General features: G+C 41.6%; 1 protein-coding gene across 10 annotated transcripts in view; it reads right to left on the bottom strand.

Annotated features, from left to right (window-relative positions):
* Nucleotides 1-502: 502 nt before the first annotated feature.
* LOC141772312 (tumor necrosis factor receptor superfamily member 14-like) overlaps nucleotides 503-21,020 on the bottom strand; it is a 38,585-nt gene continuing 18,067 nt past the window's right edge. For 4 of the 10 annotated variants that reach the window (XM_074643154.1, XM_074643153.1, XM_074643160.1 and 1 more), the window contains exons 7-8: nucleotides 1,143-1,166; nucleotides 503-845 (exon numbers count right to left, since the gene is read on the bottom strand). In XM_074643154.1, coding sequence (XP_074499255.1) covers nucleotides 796-845; nucleotides 1,143-1,166 — 74 coding nt within the window. In that variant the 3' untranslated portion in view covers nucleotides 503-795. Of the gene's footprint in view, nucleotides 846-1,142; nucleotides 1,167-1,299; nucleotides 1,434-1,725; nucleotides 1,811-2,537; nucleotides 2,697-3,660; nucleotides 3,787-5,405; nucleotides 5,499-13,217; nucleotides 13,361-21,020 lie in introns of those variants that run through there. The other 6 variants (XM_074643159.1, XM_074643157.1, XM_074643155.1 and 3 more) reach the window with 5 other exon arrangements.

Raw genomic sequence — 21,020 nt, 5'->3', positions numbered from 1 at the left:
AAAGTGAAATACACCAATGGAAAAGCTGAAGATCTTGCCGTTCTAAAGAAATCATCAAGAGTCATAAAATCTGTTTTCTGCAACTTTTAGGAATTTTAAGCACCTATTTGGAATTTGCGAAATGGCTGCCCTGGTCTTCAGGGGCCAAATTTGCTGCCCCCCCCCCTGATATCTATATCACTTCATAACATATAAACCTATAATGGTGACAAGTTTGTTGCTTTTATCACAAAATGCACAATTGTTATGCTTAGTTGGTGCTGCACTGAGCTCTGGCAAAAGTTTGGAACAGCTTCTGAATACAGTGGAAAGGGAATTAAAAGCCTTAATAAATGATGTTGAAAGTGTATGTAATGGGCGTGATAATTGATTGTAAAAACTGCAATTACCACCTCGTGCTTGAATGCCTCCACCAACCAGTCAAGATGCAGTTTATATCCACGTCTGTCAAAAATGTCCTAACTTCATAATTTTATCCTGTTAGACATTGACCGTAGACCAACAAAATCCAATCAGTTCATTCTTGTGTCCAAGATGACGTTTACACCAAATTTGAAGAAATTCCCTCCTGGCGTTCCTGAGATATCGTGTCCACGAATGTACTTACAACATGTAGACATATTGCCTCTGGTCGTTTCTGGATTTTCATTCAGGCTGATGGAAAGTTTTTCTCAAAACTCGGTGTGTGTAAAATACAAATCCACAGGACTGAAATAAGGACTCCAGGATCATGTGACTGAGTTCATGTAGTCTCTGGTCCAAACAGCTGGATCCTGGAGTGCCGGACGGCGCCATTCAGCATGATGAGTCTTCTCCTGGGTGCCGATATGACTGAGCAGAGGTCTCTGGCAGGAAGAAAAGAAGGAGGCGTTTTCTTTATGGTGAATAATTCACAAATTGAAGGTAAGCTTACGGGATTGCATTTCACTGGAGTTGTACCTTAACTAATTTCACGTGACAAATAAAATTCATTGATTGATACGTAGGTTGAGAAAAAGAAGACAAATTAAATAAGACATTAGAACATTTTTGTGTAGAATTTCATGCAGTGCAGCCCGTTGTGTGAAAAAAATGTTAGACACATTTGCATACGGAGAACTTAAAAAATATGTATTTAGGACAAATAAACTGACCCGACGTACCTGTTTTTCTCGAAGACAGTTTGCCTGAAATCCAAAAGCAAGAAACATATTAGCTAAAACCATTAGTGACCAGCCACTGAAGGCAATGAGGAGAAAAAAATGGATGGAAATGATGTTATATATTAGGTCAAATTAGAGATTCAGAACAAGCACTAACCTGTGATGACGAGTGCTAATGATAATAGCATGGCCATAATAACAGGTATATAAAAGAAACGCTTTCTTGGAGCTCCACAGACAACATCACTGCTGCTGCTTCCTTCTTTGATCTTTACTTGGGTTTCTGAGCAACTGTCGGAAAAGAGAAAGGAAAGACATCTTTAATACTTTGTGTTTTTCAAATGAAAACTCATTTGAAGTGTCATCATAATGTTAAAAGTACGAAGTGGGTAATGTCACACTAATTAAAAACAAATAAATATTAAAAGTTACACTTTCAAAAAAAGACTATTGAAAGATCAGATGAAATAAGACTGGGGGATTGGCAATGTTTGAATCTCCTGTGGATGGAAATGATCAACAATCAACATTTTGCAGGAAAACCCTACTTTTTTGAGTAATTAATGTACAAACAATGTCTTACCTAGTCCAAACCGTGCAATTCAGGCCATCCTGTGAAAAATGGCCTGGCTGACAAAGTTCACACACTGTATCAGTTCTGCTGGTTCCTTAGAGAAACAGACAAAAGTGAGATTAATAACACGGGAACCCAACATCTGGTGAAGATTCATCATTTATCAGACTCAACTCAGTGTCTTCATTGAGTGGTTTAACATGCACACTAGTCCCCCAGTTATGATATGAGTGTACCAAGCATGTCAGTGCAGGAAATCAGTCCTGAGATATGAATACTTTTAGTCCTAGGTCAACTTTCAGGAGGGTTACTGAGACGCCTGATAAACACGGGCCCAGGTCATCATATCCTGGTTTCAGAAACCTGAATATGTTATAGAGCAGGCACTATAGAGGAGACACTTTCAAGTTATAGAGTAAAAAATATGATGATACTTGATGTAATGATGTAATGATGTCTGTGTGCTGAAGTAAAAGTCAAAATCTGACACCAGTCTGACACAGGTACACATACAAACTGTATTGTCACTCTTGTCTTCCATTTCTGATGATCAGATGGAAAGGCTAAATACAGCAGTGTGTTAAATGCAGCAATCCAGGCCAACCAAAGTGATGACAAATGACAAATCTATTGGATTTGTCGGAGTAAAAGACGTGTCTGAAGTTCTGAACTGTCGCCGAGGTTCAGAAACTTGGATACTGTTATTAGTACCATGAATACATGGAGCTGAATAACCAGGCTACACTATGTGCCAAACCAGGATAGTAGTGTGCATGTTAACATACTCACTGTCAGACTAGTCTGACTTAAATTTTTCTTACCAGGTACTTTTATCCTGTGACCAGGTGCACATGGAGTGTGTTTTTTCGCTAAACTACATCCTCCACCATCCATCAACTGTTTGCAGAAATAGCCACTTAAAACATCACAAATTGTGTCCTTTGTGGTTGTGCACTCCTGTTGGGCACAGAGACCATGACCTAAAAGCAAACAGAAAAATAGTCATTTTATTGTTGTTAAACATACATTTATACATTTTATGCAAGCTTAAAGGGCCAGTGTGTAGGATTTGGCGGCATCTAGCGGTGAGGTTGCAGATTGCAACCTACTGAATCTTCTTCCCTGTGCCGAGCATGTGGGAGAACTACTGTGATTATGTGCGACTAAGTCGAATGCAACCAAGGACAAATTGAATGAAATCCAACCCACACAGCTGCAGCAGGAGCTCTGATTGGCTGAAAACTCCTGATTAAAGAGTGCAAACTTCAAATGAAATCAATCAAAAAATGTAAACTGCAATTGCAATTACATTATGAAATTCAATTATTGATCATTACGAGAGAAATATAGTGATACATTGTTTTATTTTTTACTTGGAGCTTCAGAACATGCTATTTAAATTCAGTTTTAAGGTTGTTCGCTCACTTACATATCTTAAAATGAAAGAGTGCAACCTTCAAATGAAATCAATCACAAAATGTAAACTGCAATTGCAATTACATTATTATTTAATTATTTAATTAAATGATTGATCATTAAGGTATTTTATTGGTCAATAAGGTATATTATATTATTTATAATTAAACACTGTAAAAATCTATTATATCCCTGTGGTGCACTGAAGGCTCCATATAAAGCATATACCTGTTACAACACAACCTGTAAGGACATTTCCTGAATTATTAGGGCTCACTTTTCAGCAAACATGCTGCCAACATAGCAGTACATTATCACATTATTTATTTTGTATCAAACTGCATCCATTAGCAGGGCTGCAATATATTTTTATTTATTGCAATTTGTTTTATACGTTTAAATTTTGCCCAGTATCCTAATTCGATCAAAACTTTTCCACATTACCTCATTTGTCAAAATCAAACTGAATTTGGAGGTTGACTGAAAGACAGAAAGACAGAGATGTTAATCAGTTCATTGTGGACATACCTTGGTCACAGGAGGTGCAGAGGAAACAGTTCCTCAGGCCATTGGGTTGGTTCATATAAGTCCCATTCCCACAGTTGCTGCACCCTGTGCCTGGCTGCTGTGTGCAGTCCCTTCGAACAACTGAACCTGTTCAAGACAAAAACACACCATCAGCGTCTCATGATCACCAAGACATGATGGGAAGTAACAATTACAAAAGCAGATGATAAGAAACTGTATCTGATAGAGTCAGTAACAATCGTGTTTCAGGTCTTTATTGGGCCAGTGTATGAAAATGCACTGCTACGCTCACAGCTATAATATTACTGCCGTACTCGCCGTCAGTCCGTCACAGGCTCCCTTGCTCTCTCTGTCGCCCACATACTGACACTCGCTGACGTTAATCACACAACCCGGGCAATGAAATATTCTTTAAAGGACTTCGCTATGTGTATAACACATTTTTGTTTAAAAATTTTTTTTTAAATAAATAATTCCCTGATGCTTAGGCCCGGCGGGGAGTCAACCTAGGTTCGGCGGGCCGTCGGGCTTCACTGGCGAAAACCCTGTCACTGTCAGCCCTTTGCCATTGTATGCACTGTTTAGCGTTGTTAGCTGCGTCTTGCTGTCGCCATGTTGAGAGCCGTTGAGAGGCAATAGAAATGCTACCAATAGAGAGGAGAAGTCACGCCCCTTCCAGTGGACCACCATGGGACCTTATTTAGGAACAAATATGTACGGTAGTCAACAGCGAGAGACAAATAATTTTTTTAATCCGTTTGAATTGCGCCATGAATCACACAGATGATGTTTGTCAATTTAAAAGATAATTTTGCAAGTCAATAAAATCACACCGTGTTGTAAAACTGTTGAAGTATCACACTGTGAAAATATGTAATCAGAAAAACAACACACCCCAAAGTGTCGTAGTGACGTCTCTCTGGCTGAAGCTACGATACCTGTGTGTTTCCTACTGGGATGAACTCACACCAGCAACGGGTCTGATCCTTCTTTTTCTTCCCGGCTGATAAAAAGACCAGGAGTCTCTGGATAAAACACATCAGGTAGGCTAACGTTTCATTTGTGCATGGAACGTAGCTAAGTCAGCTAGGTAGCTAATGTTGGTTAAGTATATTGTGTGAGACGAGAGATGTAGTTCACTGAACGGTTTCACACAAAACTAAACGATACTACGACAAACTGAGACTTTCTTGACTTGCAAAATTATCTTTTAAATTGACAGATATCATATGTGTGATTCATGGTGCAATTCAAAAAGGAAAAAATAAATACTTGTCTCTCACTGTTGACCACTGTACATATTTTATCCAAAATAAGGTCCCATGGGGTCCACTGGAAGGGGACTACGCCTCTCTAGCCCAGATTTAGCATAAATGTGTGTTCAGCCTGGTTCCATGGTTTGTGTTTTAACGTCTTTGCTTCACATTAGTGGGAATTCCTGTCGAGCATGAGATAGGTATAAAGTTACTGATGGTTAAAATGGGTAACGTTACTTCCATTGAGTTTTTTTATATTGAGAACATGACAAGTACAAACTAACAAGGCAAATATACATGTCTTATTCATCAAAATGTTCTGCCTCAGGTTGGTACAAAAATGACAGAAATAAAATGCATACATAAAAACAGGGCTATCTCACATTAACTTAAACATATCAAGTAATGAAAACAAGCTTTCTTGTCTTTCACTGAAGACACTAGCACTGCAGATCACTCCTGAAAGACGAGGCTAGAGTTGTAATTTACCTTTGAGACACATCGGACAGCATTCCCCGTCCCTTGTTTTATATTCCTTGGAAAGACAGCACATCGCTGGTGCCATGAGTGCAGCAACACACCCTGTTAAAGAAACAGTAACGTTAGTTTCAGTGTTTTAATGTAGCACCTACACACGAGCTGTTAGAGGCTGATAAGGGTAGAAGACAGACATTATAGAGCGACACAATCTCTGACAATAGGGCTCGTAAATTTGTACTTTACAGTGTTGCATCGTTTGTTTGTTGTATGGCACATGATTCATTTCCAACGGACTGATAATAAACATCCATCAATAACTGTAGTGGCATTCCTTCTGAATCCCAAAAATAAGCCACAAACGAGCTGTAGGCACAGTAACTTCAGTCTGACGCGAATGACAGGAGATGTAATCCAGTTTAAAACGTTTACTGAGAAAAGTTAAATATTACATAGTGTCACACGGTAGAAAAACTATGTGCTCCCGTGTCTAACGCAGCTCTCTGCCTCCTAACTCTAATGCACACTCACTCTCTCACTATATTAAAGGGAGTCTAAATTATCAAAATAAAATATACATGCATTTGTCTCTTTACCTTTTTAAACATTATCTAAGTCATTTACAATAACTAGAAATTATTAATTTTAACTTATATTCACACATTGTGGCTCTTACATATCCGGCCCCTAATGGTTAAGCGGAAAGATTAAGCAATTACAAAATAACTCAAATACTAAGAGCCATCAAACTGAAACAATTATCAACTAACTCAAATACGTCATTTCTCATAAATAGACTGCAATTAACATTTTTCAACTCTTAATTATCAGTCCTTTTCTTCACATTTCTTCATCATGTGGTCCTCTTGTGTTTACATTGCTTCTTGCAGCAAGCACAGTTTATTTATAGGTCTCTCCAGGGTACTGGTTTTGGTCTGCAGCTTCACCCTGCGTACTGTTCCACTGGAGTCTGGTATGGTTTGGATAATTCTTCCCATTATCCATGTGTTTCGTGGGAACGAACTGTCGACTACTAGCACCACATCTCCGGGCTCGAAGTTTCTTTTCAGTTTTGTCCACTTCTGGCGCTCCTGGAGTAGGGGCAAGTATTCACGAGTCCATCTGGTCCAAAATAAATCAGCAAGATATTGTACTTGCCGCCAACGTCTCCTAGCATACTGATCATCTTTGTTGAAAGTTCCCGGTGGCATGTTGGGCTGTACTTTCATCAGCAGCAAATGGTTGGGTGTCAAAGGCTCTAAATCACGTGGATCATCTGATGGGCTTGTGATCGGTCGATCATTGATTATGCTTTCAACCTCACACAACAGAGTTTGAAGACTGTCGTCTGTGAGGATCTGTTCTTTGACTAGGGCGTTAATGATCCTCCATACAGTACGGATTTGCCGCTCCCAAACCCCTCCTTGATGGGAGGCTGCTGGGCTGTTGAAAATCCATTTTATGCCCTTCTTCTGCATAGCCTTTTCAATTTGTGACTGGTTCAGGTTTTCAATGGCCTCTCGCAACTCCTTTTCTGCACCAACAAAATTTGTGCCGTTATCAGAGCGCATGATGGTAATCTGGCCTCTTCTGCTTATGAAACGGCGCAAAGCGTTGATGCAAGAGCTGGTGTCGAGACTGTCTGCTACCTCTATATGCACTGCCCTGATGGTGAGGCAGGTAAACATTACACCATACCTTTTTACAGTGCTCCGGCCCCGTTTGACATCAAAGGGTCCAAAGAAATCGACACCTACGTTGGTAAAAGGCGGCTTATCTGGTAAGAGTCGATCTTCTGGCAGGTTTGCCATCTTTTGTTCTCCAACTCGGCCTCGGAGTCTCCTACAGACCGTGCATTCTGATATAAGCTTCCTGATGGCTGAGGTTGCTTGAGGAATCCAAATTTTTTGTCTTAGCTGCGACAACATGTAGTTGCGTCCGCAGTGTCCAATTTTTTCATGAACATCAGTCAAAATGAGAGTGGCTACTCTGGAGTGTTTTGAGAGAATTGATGGGTGTTTTGCATCCTCTGGCATGACAGATCTGTCCAGCCGTCCTCCAACTCTCAAGATGCCATCTTGTAAAATGGGGTCAAGCTTGTACAGCTGACTACTTCTCTTGACAGACACATTACTGTGGAGAGCCTTCACTTCATCAGGAAACCACTGAGCTTGACTGTGTCGGATGATCTCCGTTTCTGCAGCCATTAGCTGTTCCAATGTAAGTGGTTTCTTTTCCATAGCAGATTTGTACTTTTCAATATGCTGTTGCACAAGTACGTTCTGTCTCTTTGTATCTTTTTCAGACTGACTGATGGAGAGCTGTAACTCTTTTCTTTTGTTTTTCAGGTCAGTCAATGTTTCCTTGGCTCTCAAAATCCATGCAACTGCTCTTTTTAGTCGGTCCCAACTTGAGTAGTACTGAAGCAATTTGTTCACAGGGTCAGACTTTTCTTCAGCTGTGATGGTATTCACTGTGATGTTCTTGACCTCTGGGTCATTTTGCAGATTTTGAGTCGCATTATCTGGTCTCTGTGGCCATTCACTTTCTGATTGTAACAGAAACTGTGGTCCATCTATCCATGTTTCTCCTTGAATCAGGCTCTTAACTTTCATGCCTCTGGTGGCTTGATCAGCAGGATTCTGTGATGTTCTGACATACCTCCACTGCGATGGTTTGGTAGCCTCACGTATGAGCGTAATCCTGTTTGCCACAAATGTTTTGAAGCGAGCCGTCTCGCTGTCGATGTACTTGAGAACTGTCGTACTGTCGGTCCAGAAAATGGACTGTTGAAGTGTGACTTGCATTTCTTCTTGCAACATCTTGTCCACTTTGATTGCGACGACTGCTGCGGTTAACTCGAGTCTTGGAATAGTGACTTGTTTTAATGGAGCCACTCTAGACTTCCCCATCACGAAGGAACAATGGGTTCTGCCTTGCTCATTTACCAACACCAGGTATGATGCTGTGCCATAGGCATTCTCACTTGCATCAGAAAAATGATGCAATCGTGCTTCGACTGTGCGCCCAAATCCGATAGGCTTAACACATCTGTTAATGCTGAAGTCTGAGAGGTGGGTGAGATCTTCCAACCATTTACACCATTGTTCGGCTTGTCTGCCACTGATTTCTTCATCCCATCCTTGCTTTTCTTTGCACAGGTCCCTCAAAAGAAGCTTGGCAGGAAGTACAAGTGGTGCCAGGAAGCCAAGAGGGTCGTAGATGGCGTTTACAACAGAAAGGATACCTCTTCTAGTCAGTGGCTTGTCCTGCAGCTTGATGCTGTATGCGAATGTATCATTTTCTGTGCACCACTGTACACCAAGGGCTCGTTCAGTGGGTAAGACATCATGTGTGAGATCAAGGTCTTTCAGCTCACTGGCTCGGTGCTCTGTGGGTATGGATGACAATACCTTTCTGCTATTGCTTACCCATTTTGTGAGGTTAAAACCTCCCTCAGCACACAAGTCTCGAAGGTTCTTTGCCAAGGCAACTGCTTCTTCTTCCGTAGGAGAAGATTTTAGACAGTCGTCTACGTAGAAATTTCGCAGAACTGTTTCAACAGCTTCTGGATCTGCAGTGTCTCTTCTATCCTCTGCTGTTCTCCGTAATGCATAAGAAGCAACACTAGGAGATGAAGTCGCTCCAAAAAGGTGCACTGCCATTCGATACTCTTTCATCGGTGCATCTAGGTTGCCGTCCGGCCACCACAGAAATCGCAGTAGGTTGGCATCTGCTTCTGGAACTCTCACCTGGTAGAACATTGATTCAATGTCTGCCATCATCGCCACTGAATCTTCACGAAACCTCAGTAAAGCACCAATGAGCGTATTGGTGAGGTCAGGTCCCTGCATTAGCTGACCATTCAGCGACACATCCTGAAATGAAGCTGTGCAGTCAAAGACCACACGAATTTTCTTTTTCTTCGGGTGGTACACCCCGTGGTGTGGGACGTACCAGACTCTGTCCTCATCGCGGTTAAGCTGTTCTTGAGGAACTTCAACAGCGTAGCCTTTATCAAGTATGCTCTCCATGAAGCCTTTGTAGTCTTCAAGAAACACATCATTCTTTTGCAGTTTTCTCCTGAGACTAGCAGCTCGCTGTTCTGCCACACAACGGTTGTTTGGCAACTTAGCTTCTTCGTTCCTCAGTGGAAGCCCTATGCAATAATGTCCATCCACAAACTTTGTTGTCTTTTCCACTGACAACATAAACTGTTTGTCTTCCTGAGACATCTCTTCCTTGTCATCATAATGACGCTCTGGAAAGTCTGTGTTGTACTGTTGGACCAGTAGCTGTTCTATTTCCACCACTGAGATTCGGTTGACACTGTAATGAGCTGTCTTATCCTTGGAAATTATATTCTCGTTCTTTATAGGTCCACTCACCATCCAGCCCAAGACAGTCTTCACGGCGTAGGGCCCGTCATCTTGACTATTGATTATGTGCCACGGCTCCATTGCCTTTGGGTTGTTGGCTCCTATGAGAAGGCCCACATCAGCGTCAATGTGTGGTAAGATTACTTCGCTCAGATATGGCCACTTTTCTAGTTGTTGTTGACTGGGGATGTTTTCTTTTTGAACAGGGATGTTGCTGTGTGTGAAAACCTTAGGTAACTGAATGTACTTTGTGTCCTCTAGGTCACACACTTCCAGGTCAGAAAGCACGTTACTGTTAATCTGCTTCTGTCCACCAGGTTCATCTTGGCCCATTGTGCTCAATAAGATCTGAGTCGGTTTTCCTTTCACGTTCAGTTTCTTTCGGAGCTCCTCCGTACAGAACGTGGCGGTACTTCCAGGGTCCATGAAAGCATATGTCTCTATAGACCGTCCACTCTTACGGGATCTCACTTTCACTGGAACAATCGATAACATACATTCAGTCTCTCCGGCCCCAGTGTAGCCAACTGTTTCCTGCGTAACTGGCTTCTGAGCTCCTGAGATCTCTTCCTTTAGAGTGCAGACATCATGTGTTGGAGCAGATGTATTTTTATATGTTTCTCTCTCTATATGAAGAAGGTCTGGATGTCTCTGTGAGCACTGTTTGCAAACCATTCTCCTCTTGCAGGTCCTACTGAGATGGCCTTGTGTTAAACATCCAAAGCATAGTCCCTTTAACTTTAGAAATTCAACACGCTCACCGTGTGTCAGCTCTTTAATCTTGAAGCAAGACTCCAACGTGTGATTCTTTTGACAGAAAAGACATGGTGTTTCAAAGGCATTAGCTGCTTTTACTGTGCTAGCCTGCTTCACTGTTGTATCTGGTCTTTTCCTCTCCACTGACACGTTGGTTGCGAAGCTGCTTCCTCTCATTCCACTTTTGAAAGGTTTTTCTTTTTCTTTGGTTTTGCCGGTTGTGGACATGCGGCTGTCTTGTAGTTCTCCAAAGATTGGATCCATAGCCACATTTGCTTGACGATCAATAAAGATAACAAGGTCAGCAAATCGTGCTCTGTGTCCTCTTCTTTCCTTAATTTCAAATGCTGAATTGCGCCACCTTTCCCTCATTTTATATGGTAATTTGGATACCACTATTCTCATGTTCGTAGGGTTATCCATTTCCTCCATGAACTCCACATCTTCCATAGTGTTACGACAGCCAGTCAAAAATACAGCATAAGTGTTCAATGCCTTTGCATCTTCAGACTTGATTTGCGGCCACTTTAATGCTTTATCAATGTAAGCACTGGCTATCATTAACTCATCTCCATAATGCTTTTTAAGCAGTCGTTTCGCTTCCATGAATCCTCTTTGTGGTGGCATGTGCTCACAGCTACGCACAAGTTCTTGTGGTTCTCCTGCAGTGTACTGTTGGAGATAGTACAACTTATCCTGATCACTATCAGTTCTCTGTTCAATGGCTTGTTCGAAAGCTCTGATAAATGATCTGTAGGTAAGTGGATCGCCTTTGAACACTGAAATGTCTTTAACTGGCAGCTGAGCCTGTTTCTGTTGAGTAACCATCATCTCTGTAATCATATTTTGCTTCTGCATTACTTGAAGAATGCCATCACTGCTTCTGTCACACTGTTGTCTGGCAGTGTTGTCTGTGGGTCTTGGCCTCACAACCTGTGGCTGTGTATATTGCAACGACCTGGATGACATCTTACCTCCAGATACAGGTAAGTTAGCGAGCGGATGTTGTCTCCGTTCCTCTTCCTTCACTCGAGCTCCACCTGCCATATATGAGCGGACATAGCTGTTCATGCCATCTTCTGATCTCTCATAGTCTTTCAACACCTTTACTTGAGCTCTTTTCTCAGCAATAGCAGCCTTTAAAGTCAGTCTTTCTAGCTTGGCTTTAATACGTGCTTCTTCCAATTCAAGTTCCTGTTTCTCTTGTAAAGCTGCAGCACGTTCAACTAAGCCTGCTAGCTTTGCTTCTTCATTTACACAAACTGATGATCTGACAGACATGACAGATGAGCGTCCAACATTTGAGCTCTTTCTTTGTGCTGGTTTGTTAAAGCCAACTTGTGATGCACTATCTTCAGGACATACATCATCATCTTCATCATTACTACTGTCTGTCTCATCATCATCAGATGCTCTATTTTCTTTCTTTGTTTTGCTTTCACTTGAAGCATCCATCCATTTTTCAGTTTCCTCTTCAAACTGTCTGATAACCAACATCTTAGGTACAACCCAGTTGCTCACATCTGCATCTTTTTCTTCTTCAGGCAGAAGATCTTCTATTTGCATATTGAGCTCTTTAAACTTCACAATAAGAGGGTTGAAATCATTATGCATTAACTTTTGCACTTTTTGCAAATTGTCAGCTTCACTCATCAAACAGTCAACTTCTTTTCTTTTACCAGTTATCCGAGCTAATACTCCTCTCCTGGTTCCAATCAGCCGATGCAGTTTATCCTCCAGTGCTCTTTCAGTTAACTTGCACATTCTTTTAGATTCCATTTCCACAGCATCAATTACTTCCTTATCTTCAGCCATCATATCAGCAAAGCAATGCGTAAATTGCGTGCAAATGAGTAAAAAGTATTTCCACTTTTCTCATCAGACAGGTGCATCACAACTTCTCAAAAACGCAGAAACTTCTATGGCTTTTCCTTAAGGCAAGCTGTTGTATTTGCACGCGGAGAAATCCACTGCGTAGCTAATTAACAGGTTGTATCAATTAGCATCATCAATCTTCATTAACTTCAGAGCAGCTGTCGGTCTTTCTTTTCTTTATCTTGTCCGACGTTTTTATTCAATCAAAAACATACCGCGACGTTGCTTTGAGCTCTTCTTCCAAGCGGTGCGTCGGTCTTTCCTTCAGAACTCCACGTTGTAGCATCCACGCTCGTGGTCCGTCCTGCTAGCGTTAGCTAGTTTCTTCTGAGCAGTTTTTCTACTAATGTAGTGGCATTCCTTCTGAATCCCAAAAATAAGCCACAAACGAGCTGTAGGCACAGTAACTTCAGTCTGACGCGAATGACAGGAGATGTAATCCAGTTTAAAACGTTTACTGAGAAAAGTTAAATATTACATAGTGTCACACGGTAGAAAAAAAATGTGCTCCCGTGTCTAACGCAGCTCTCTGCCTCCTAACTCTAATGCACACTCACTCTCTCACTATATTAAAGGGAGTCTAAATTATCAAAATAAAATATACATGCATTTGTCTCTTTACCTTTTTAAACATTATCTAAGTCATTTACAATAACTAGAAATTATTAATTTTAACTTATATTCACACATTGTGGCTCTTACAATAACGTTAACTTATATCCGAGTCTGTCCGTGTAACGTTAGCTTAATAGCTAACGTTACATTTACCGGCTAACGTTACCGTTAGCAGGACTTCCGTGTTACTGTTACTTACCGAAGACAGCCAATGTCAGAAGCATGACATCACATAGTTTCATCGAGCATTGGATACAATAGTTTAAAAAATCCCACAAAGTTGTTAGTGTAACAGTTAGCCTCACGAACTAGCACTAGGCAGCTAGTTGGCAAGTCACTAAACGTCAGAGGTTTGAGGGTGGAGCATGTTTGAGGGCTGCTGAATGAGGAAACGGGTGTATCCAATATTCTTTACAGATTAACCCTTCATTGTACAACATGAGACTAATAGCCTAGAAGCTAGTGATAAATGACAGAAAGTATGGATTCAAACCGGTGGGGTTTGTTTTGAAAACTAAGAGCTGTCGAGACGTTTTTTTAGTAAATCAATGCAAGGCACGATAGGATGACGTCACGGGCACCTCTTGCATGCACTGACCTTTTCTTATTATTATTATTATTTTGTAATTAGCGGCAGACTAGTCGTATCAGAGGCGTATTGCTGCCCTCCACAGGTCATTTGTAGATCGCCATTGGTTGGATTAAATCCTCATGTAGAGTCCTGTGCGACAAAGATAGTCGATTACAGTCTTTGTTGTTTCGCTGTTCTCCGTGCTGAGTATTGATTTTAACGAGTGGTCTGTGACGCCAGTTTTTGTCAGTTCTGCCTGCACGAGGCTTCTTTCTGCATGATATCTGGTATCATGATATCTGGTACAGTCCATCATAACATGACACAGTCTCTGCCTCTCCACAGATGCACTTTCCATCTGTGTGCTTACCAACCAGTACCAGCCCATGATTTAGTCCACAGTGACTAAGCCTCAACCTGGTTATTGCTGTGCTATCCCTTCTGCCCATTCTTGTAATTAATGTGCACCTCAGAGTTGGCTGTATTGAGAAGTAAAACCTGCCTTTATTTCCCTCCCTCCATTCCTTTTACCATAGTTTAGCTATTCCTTGATGTATTAAACTCTTACATTTTGCCCTTCCACACAGTACTTCCAGATCTACTGTCCTTCTGTTGACGTCTCTTTTTGCTGCCTCATCAGCCTCCTCATCCTGTACTCCTACATGAGTTAGGACCCATAAAAACACCAAAGTGTTCCCCAATTTAGAGACTTGATCTAACATCGTCAAAATTTCAACAACTAGATCCGGCCTGGCCCCACTTCTCCCTCCCTTCAGTGCCATTAGTGCTGCTGCAGAATCTGAGCATATGATGACTTTCCCTGGTCTGACTTCCTCCACCCACCCAAGTGCCCACAGAATTGCTACCAGCTCTGTAGTGAAGACTGACATATAATCTGGTATACGTTTTCCATGTTGTAACTGTAATTGTGGGATGCTTATTCCTATTGCAGCTTTACCACTGTTCATATTTTTGGAGCCATCAGTGTAAATCTGTGTGTAGTCTGCCCATTTTTCCTTACATACAGTATCTTACTAACCAATGTCACTGGATCACCTGCATGCTTTTAATTGACTCGGTCTAACACTGACAGGTCTACATCAGGTTCTGGAAAAAGCCATGGTAGAACAGGTGGCCAGCACACTGCCGGGCCCATCGGCAAATCCTTCACCCCCATTTCCTGTGCCTTCTCACCCAAGTTATTTACCAAACTCCCCTTCCTTATTCCTTTTCTTCCCTGAAATTCCCAGTGCTCCCCCAACAGTTGCTTGTTAAGTATTGTAGACCAACAGCTCTGTAGTTTAGACCAGGGGTCTTCAACGTTTTTCAGGCCAAGGACCCCCAAACTGATGGAAAGATGGAGCAGGTACCCCCTACTATATATATTGTATAAAATTGTGTTTTATATTAAACTGGGCCTAGTGCCATGTATAAATGTACCTTGTTATTGTGCATTCAATACTAAGCTATTCAAATAATACACAGGTTCATATATTCATGTTTTTATTTTAAACGTGTGCAACGTACAGTGAGTAGGGTGGCAATGCCACTGCCATTTATAAACATACCTTGTTAACTGATACCAATGCCAATATCAACAACTTCTGTCAATTGCATGATAATCATGTATACCAGCTATTCAAATTGACATTTTTATTATAAACAAATTTGGAAACGAAAATGAGTGATGTTGTCTAATCAACCAAAAATTAATATAAAATAATAATAATAATAATTAAAAAAAATAATAAGAGGAACATTTTGCGACCCACCCTGCAGTACCTCTGTGGACCCCCTAGGGGTCGCAGACCCCCTGTTGAAGACCTCTGGTTTAGACCAATAATTGAAAGCTAATTTGCTCCTCCTCAGCTCTAATGTGGTTTCTCCCATTTCAATTAAAAGAGCATTAATAGGTGTTGTTCTGAAAGCTCCGCTACATATTCTGAGTGCTTTAGCCTGCACTACATCCAGCCTCTTGAGCACAGAACCAGCAGCTGCTCCATATGCCATACAGCCATAATCAATTTTAGACCTTCTGATCGCCCTATATAGCATCATTAATGTTCCTCAACCAGCTCCCCAGACAGTTCCTACCAGATACCGCATGACATTAATGACTTTCTCACATCTGGCGACCGTCTTCTCTATATGCACCCTCCATGTCATTCTCTTCTCAAATCAGACGCCCAGAAATTTAAATGTTTTAGCTCTTTCTATTGGTTTGTTATATATCCTGAGGTCCTGCTGTGGTTCTTTCCTTTTTGAAACCAAAGATCATATATTTTGTCTTGGCAACTGAAATTTTAAAACCCCATTCCTCTGCCCATGTCACTACTCTGTCCAAAGCATGTTGTAACTGCTTAAAAATATGTTCATAATTTTGACTCCTTTTCCATATGGCCCCATCATCAGCAAATAGAGATACACCAAAACCATTTCCCACTTTACAAAACATATCATTTATCATTATATTGAATAAAACTGGACTTATTACACTTCCCTGGGGGGAACCCCTTCTTTCCACAACATATTATACGCTTTCTCAATATCGAGAAACACACAAACTACGACTTCTATATTTGCTGATGTCCATATCCAGCACTAGCACAGAGTCCATAGTGGATCTTCCAACCCTGAAACCACTCTGATATGGGACAAAATACCCCTGTTTCTCGAGCATGTACACAAGCCTATCTGTGACCATACGTTCCATTATCTTACATAGCACATCCGTGAGTGCAATAGGTCGGTAGGAGCCGGGTTCATTTGCTATTTTACCAGGTTTCTGTAACGGTATAATCGTCGAGTGTTTCCATTCTTTTGGCAGATGTCCTTGTTCCCATACTGTATTGATAAGTGCCAATATCTCTTCTAATACCAGATCATCCAGATGATGAAATATCTGGTACCCTAGCCCATATTACAGGTAGCTCGACTTTATCCATTATACGTTCCAGTTTTTCTTCCTCCAGCTGTAATCCAGGGTTGTAGAGGTGAACAACAGATATCTTGCCCTGCGCAGACCACACTTTAACCACCACACACTCCAACTCGGTGTTAATCTCAACTCTTCTATATTGCAATCCTCTCTTAAGAAATGTGGCACACCCTCCCCCAGTTCTATTTTCTCTGTCTGCCCTTGAGCATTCATATCCTGGAATTACAAAATCCCCTTTTAACCAGGATTGAGTCATCCGGTACTGTCATGTGTATGGGCTGCTGCCTCACAGGCCCTGCTGAGGGATTATTCTTGTTCCCTCCCTCAATCATTTTCAGTTCTTCTGCATATGACACCTTATTCTTATTTCTTACCTTCTGTATTAGCTCAGCCTTGACATGATAGGGGCATCCTCGAAATGCCGCCACAGGATTTCCCCCACAGTTGCAACATTTAACATGTCCATTACACTCTTTAAACTCATGATCTTCACTGCATTTCCCACATCGACGCTGTCCGTTACATACTGCTGCTATATGGCCAAATCTCTGGCACTTATAGCATCTTAACGGTGGTCTTTCATACTCCTTCACGCGGAAACACATATATCCAAGCACAACTTTCTCTGATAGCTCCTCTCTTTCAAATGTCAGTAATACAGCTGAGCTTTCTCTTCTCTCTCCACTGCGGTTCTTTCCCATGCGGGTAGCCTTGATCACTGTCCCTCCCTTCAGATTTGCCTTCAACTCTTCCTCCGAGATTTCTGAAGACACATTGTAAATGACTCTTTTAGCACCACGGGCTCCGGGTATAAAAGCCTCTACATTCTTGCCACATAATCTTTTAACCTTACATGCTTTATTTAGCTGATCAGCTGATTTACAGATCACCATTAGCATTCCGTATGATGTTGGCCATCTCCAATCTCTCGCGTTATGTCGCTTGATAGCTTGAGTGGGCTTACTGATCTAAAACCAGGTAATCCGCCCTTTACTTTAAACAGTACTTTAAACTCTTCGTCCCGCATTTCCACCTTCCTGCTCTTAACCTGCCTGTCCATGTCACTATCAGCAGTGTTCAATATCTTGAGATCTCCTGTGATTTCTCTTACCTTTTTTCTTCTTCACTTGCTCCCATTCCCCTCCAAACTGTCCAGCCTCCCCACTCTCACCCGGCTTGGGCTGGCCTCTGGTTTAGGCTCTTTCAAACAAGTCAGAGTTTGCAACGAACAAATGTGAAAATATCGTTCCGGACCTATACAGGCCGTCGGAGATATCACCACAAAGTGTTCCCCGCAATACCCAGCCCTATAGTTACCAAATACTATGTCCGCAAATCCAAAGTCTATGTCGTTAATCATAAATAAGTCAAACCAAAGTCAAAACCAGCATATACAACAAACAAATTCAAATCTTCCGCCCCGTGCAACTCTCCTCCAACCAACAGCCTCCACTCCTCGAGCCCGGGCCAAAGACACTTCCGGACTAATTCTTCAAAATGACCTGTTTATATCAACACCTCTCTGACACAGTCTCAAAAGAAATTACCTTCATAAAAGTAGTATTTTTACATGACTGTTGTGTTGCATTATATTTTATACAGGTGCTTGAGTATTTAGATTAGATCCTGATTGGCAGGCTGGCACCTTGCATGGCAGCCTCTGCCATCAGTGTATGAATGTGTGTGTAAGTGGGTGAATGCTGACATGTAGTGTAAAGCGCTTTGGGTGGTCTGACGACTAGAAAGGCAGGATATAAATGCAAGTCCATTTACTATTTACAGTTTTTGAAATACTCCTCAGGTTAATGCAGCAGGACTGAATAACAGTCTTGACAAGTTTATTAAATTTCAGCTGGTAATAAAAAGTGACGCCTAGGTTTCTGGCAAAGGATTTTCTATTAGTGGCGAGCGAGCCGAGATGTTGGAGGATAGACATCTGTTCTGCACTCATTAGCATTGTCATTAATGTCATTGTTGATAGATGTATGTAGATGATAGAAATATTAGGGAACCAAGATATGTTGATTCCAGTCATTTGCAATTAATGATTTGACTCTACATTACAACCCAACCCAGACAGTAGACATCTTTTATTATTTATTATTCTATTCCCTGGCAATGCTGTCAGACCTGTACTGAAGCCATCTCTACTTTCTGACTGTTTTTACCTTCAGTCTGGTCTAGCAAGTGAAACACATGTTCAATCAATCTTTATTTTTATAGCACCATTCAAACAGACTATTGTTGCATAGTGAAGGAATGCATTAGAACAACATTCAATAACACAATAAAAAGCAAAGTAAAATTAAAGCTACTGTAAGGAACTTTAATTCTCTGTTGATATTGGTGTCCCTGTCGACAAAAGCAGTAGTGTTTCAGAGCGCCAGAGCCCCTTTAGAAAATCTAATTTTAGTGCAGCAGGCCCAACAATACGGCCTGGGCCTCCAGCGGTGTGGTGTCGGCGTTGGCTCCAAGAAGAGCAGCAAGGCAAAGCTCTGCTCCTGGGTGGATTAAGAATAACTATATAGAAATAATGGAAAAGATTATTAAAAAAAAGAAGATAAAGAAAAAAAAAAGTGGGGAAAAGTAAACTAGAAGTATAACCTTACACGAGTTAAAGCATAACCACCTGTAGGAGTTGAAGTATATGAAAGTACAACCAACTGTAGAAATCTCTAATCTTATTCAAAAATTAAAAAAAAAAATTCTTTCCCTCCCATAGTCCACGGTCTTTAACTAAAAAGTACAGACAGTAAACAAAAATCAGGGACAACGCCACTAAAATCCATGTCTCAGTGTCTCAAACTAGATCCTGATCTGGACTCGACACCGCAAAGATGACAGCCGGCCCAGGCAGTGCTGCCCAGCACTCCACCTCCACCAGTGGAAGGAGCAATGATGGAGGAAGAGGGCCCAGCAAGCTCAGCAACCAAGCCTCCACCATACACTGCCCCACGCCCACCACAACTGAACTACAAGTTGTTGTCGTTGTAGTTGTAGTCATGTCCCAGATGGGCAACAACTACGCCAAGGTAGCTGACAAGCTCCCACTGAATGACCAGAGGCCAACAAAACCAGACTGGGAGAACGAAGGAAATCTCCAGTACAGAAACACCATAACTAGACTTTGCAACGGTGTAAAGACTGCTTTCCCAGTGACAATGGACATTGGCAAAATATCACTGTGCAAACAGAGGGATGATAAGACTGTGTTTGCCTACCTTATCAGACTCACAGAGGTTCACAACACACAGCGGCCTCCTACGACCAGCTGCCATGGGGGGAAACAATGAGGTCGGTCCCTGGGAAGCTCATCTTCGGGACCGCTTCATCAGTGGCGTCAGACCAGAGATCAGTGAGATGATAAAACGCAATTGCATCACTTGGGAATGCGGACACCTTGAGACTATCGAGAATCACGCCATCCATGCGGAAAAATATTTGAACGACAGGAAGAAGAGGAAAAGCATCCAGCTGACATACAGACTGCAAATGGCACAGCTGAGGGTGTATGAGGACCAAGTTAAAGGGCGTGGGAGAAGCAGAGGCAGAGGACGCCATGGCCGAAGGGGTGGAGGCAGGGGGAGATCCGACGCCTGCTTCAGCTGTGGAAAGACGGGACACTGGGCAAGGAATAGCCCTGAGAACCAGGACACACAGGCTGATTGACTAGCGGAGGGGTCGAGGACAGCGAAGGATTCATCTAGCTTTGACACAGAGACGGGGAAACAGTGACCTATCTGCACATCAGGCACGTAAGAACACAGACACACAACTCATGATTTCATTGAAGTCATTGAATATCTTTAATCTGTACAGGAAACTGGTAGAGAGAAAGCACTCACATGACGCATATGAACAGATGTCAAAGCTAAAACTTACTATACATGGTAAAGACTCAGTGTACTCTTCTTTTTATTATCTGTACATTTGACAGATATCGCTGGATAAAGTTCAGGATTGGCGGTAACCTCTAGTCACAGGTCACATGAGAACTTCTTAGTTTGGGTAGGCACTTCAGGTTCATACGACAATGTTTTATTTTTTAAATAAAGATGCAACGGCGGCGGATGTTAGTGACGCGGATCTGCCGTTGTGAAACTACAATGTTCTTAAGATGGACTACAAAAAGCTCTGCATTCCCCCGTGTTATTAAATAGGTCTTTCAGTGACAGACTCCTTCACCTGCGGTATTTTAAAGAGAGATACCGCCGGTCCATCTGCTGCTGGAACACTTTACATCAACATATAATAAAGAATCATCTGACATAACGTGGACAACCGGTGAAAAATATCACTTCATTACCAAGGTTAGAATTGAAATACATAAAGAAATATATAAATATTGAGTTAATTGTACCGAGTTATGGAGGTGTAGGACCATTTACTTTTTCCTACTCCTTTTCAGACATGTAATATTTATTTATGTTGATTATTTGTTAATTGATTGTTTACTGTTCATTTTATTTGTTATTCTTGTTTTGTTTTTTACT

Source organism: Sebastes fasciatus, chromosome 8 (assembly GCF_043250625.1).
Source record: "Sebastes fasciatus isolate fSebFas1 chromosome 8, fSebFas1.pri, whole genome shotgun sequence".
Classification (NCBI taxonomy): Eukaryota; Metazoa; Chordata; class Actinopteri; order Perciformes; family Sebastidae; genus Sebastes; species Sebastes fasciatus.
The sequence above is the reverse complement of the archived record's forward strand: the minus strand, read 5'-3'. Positions and strand labels throughout refer to the sequence as shown.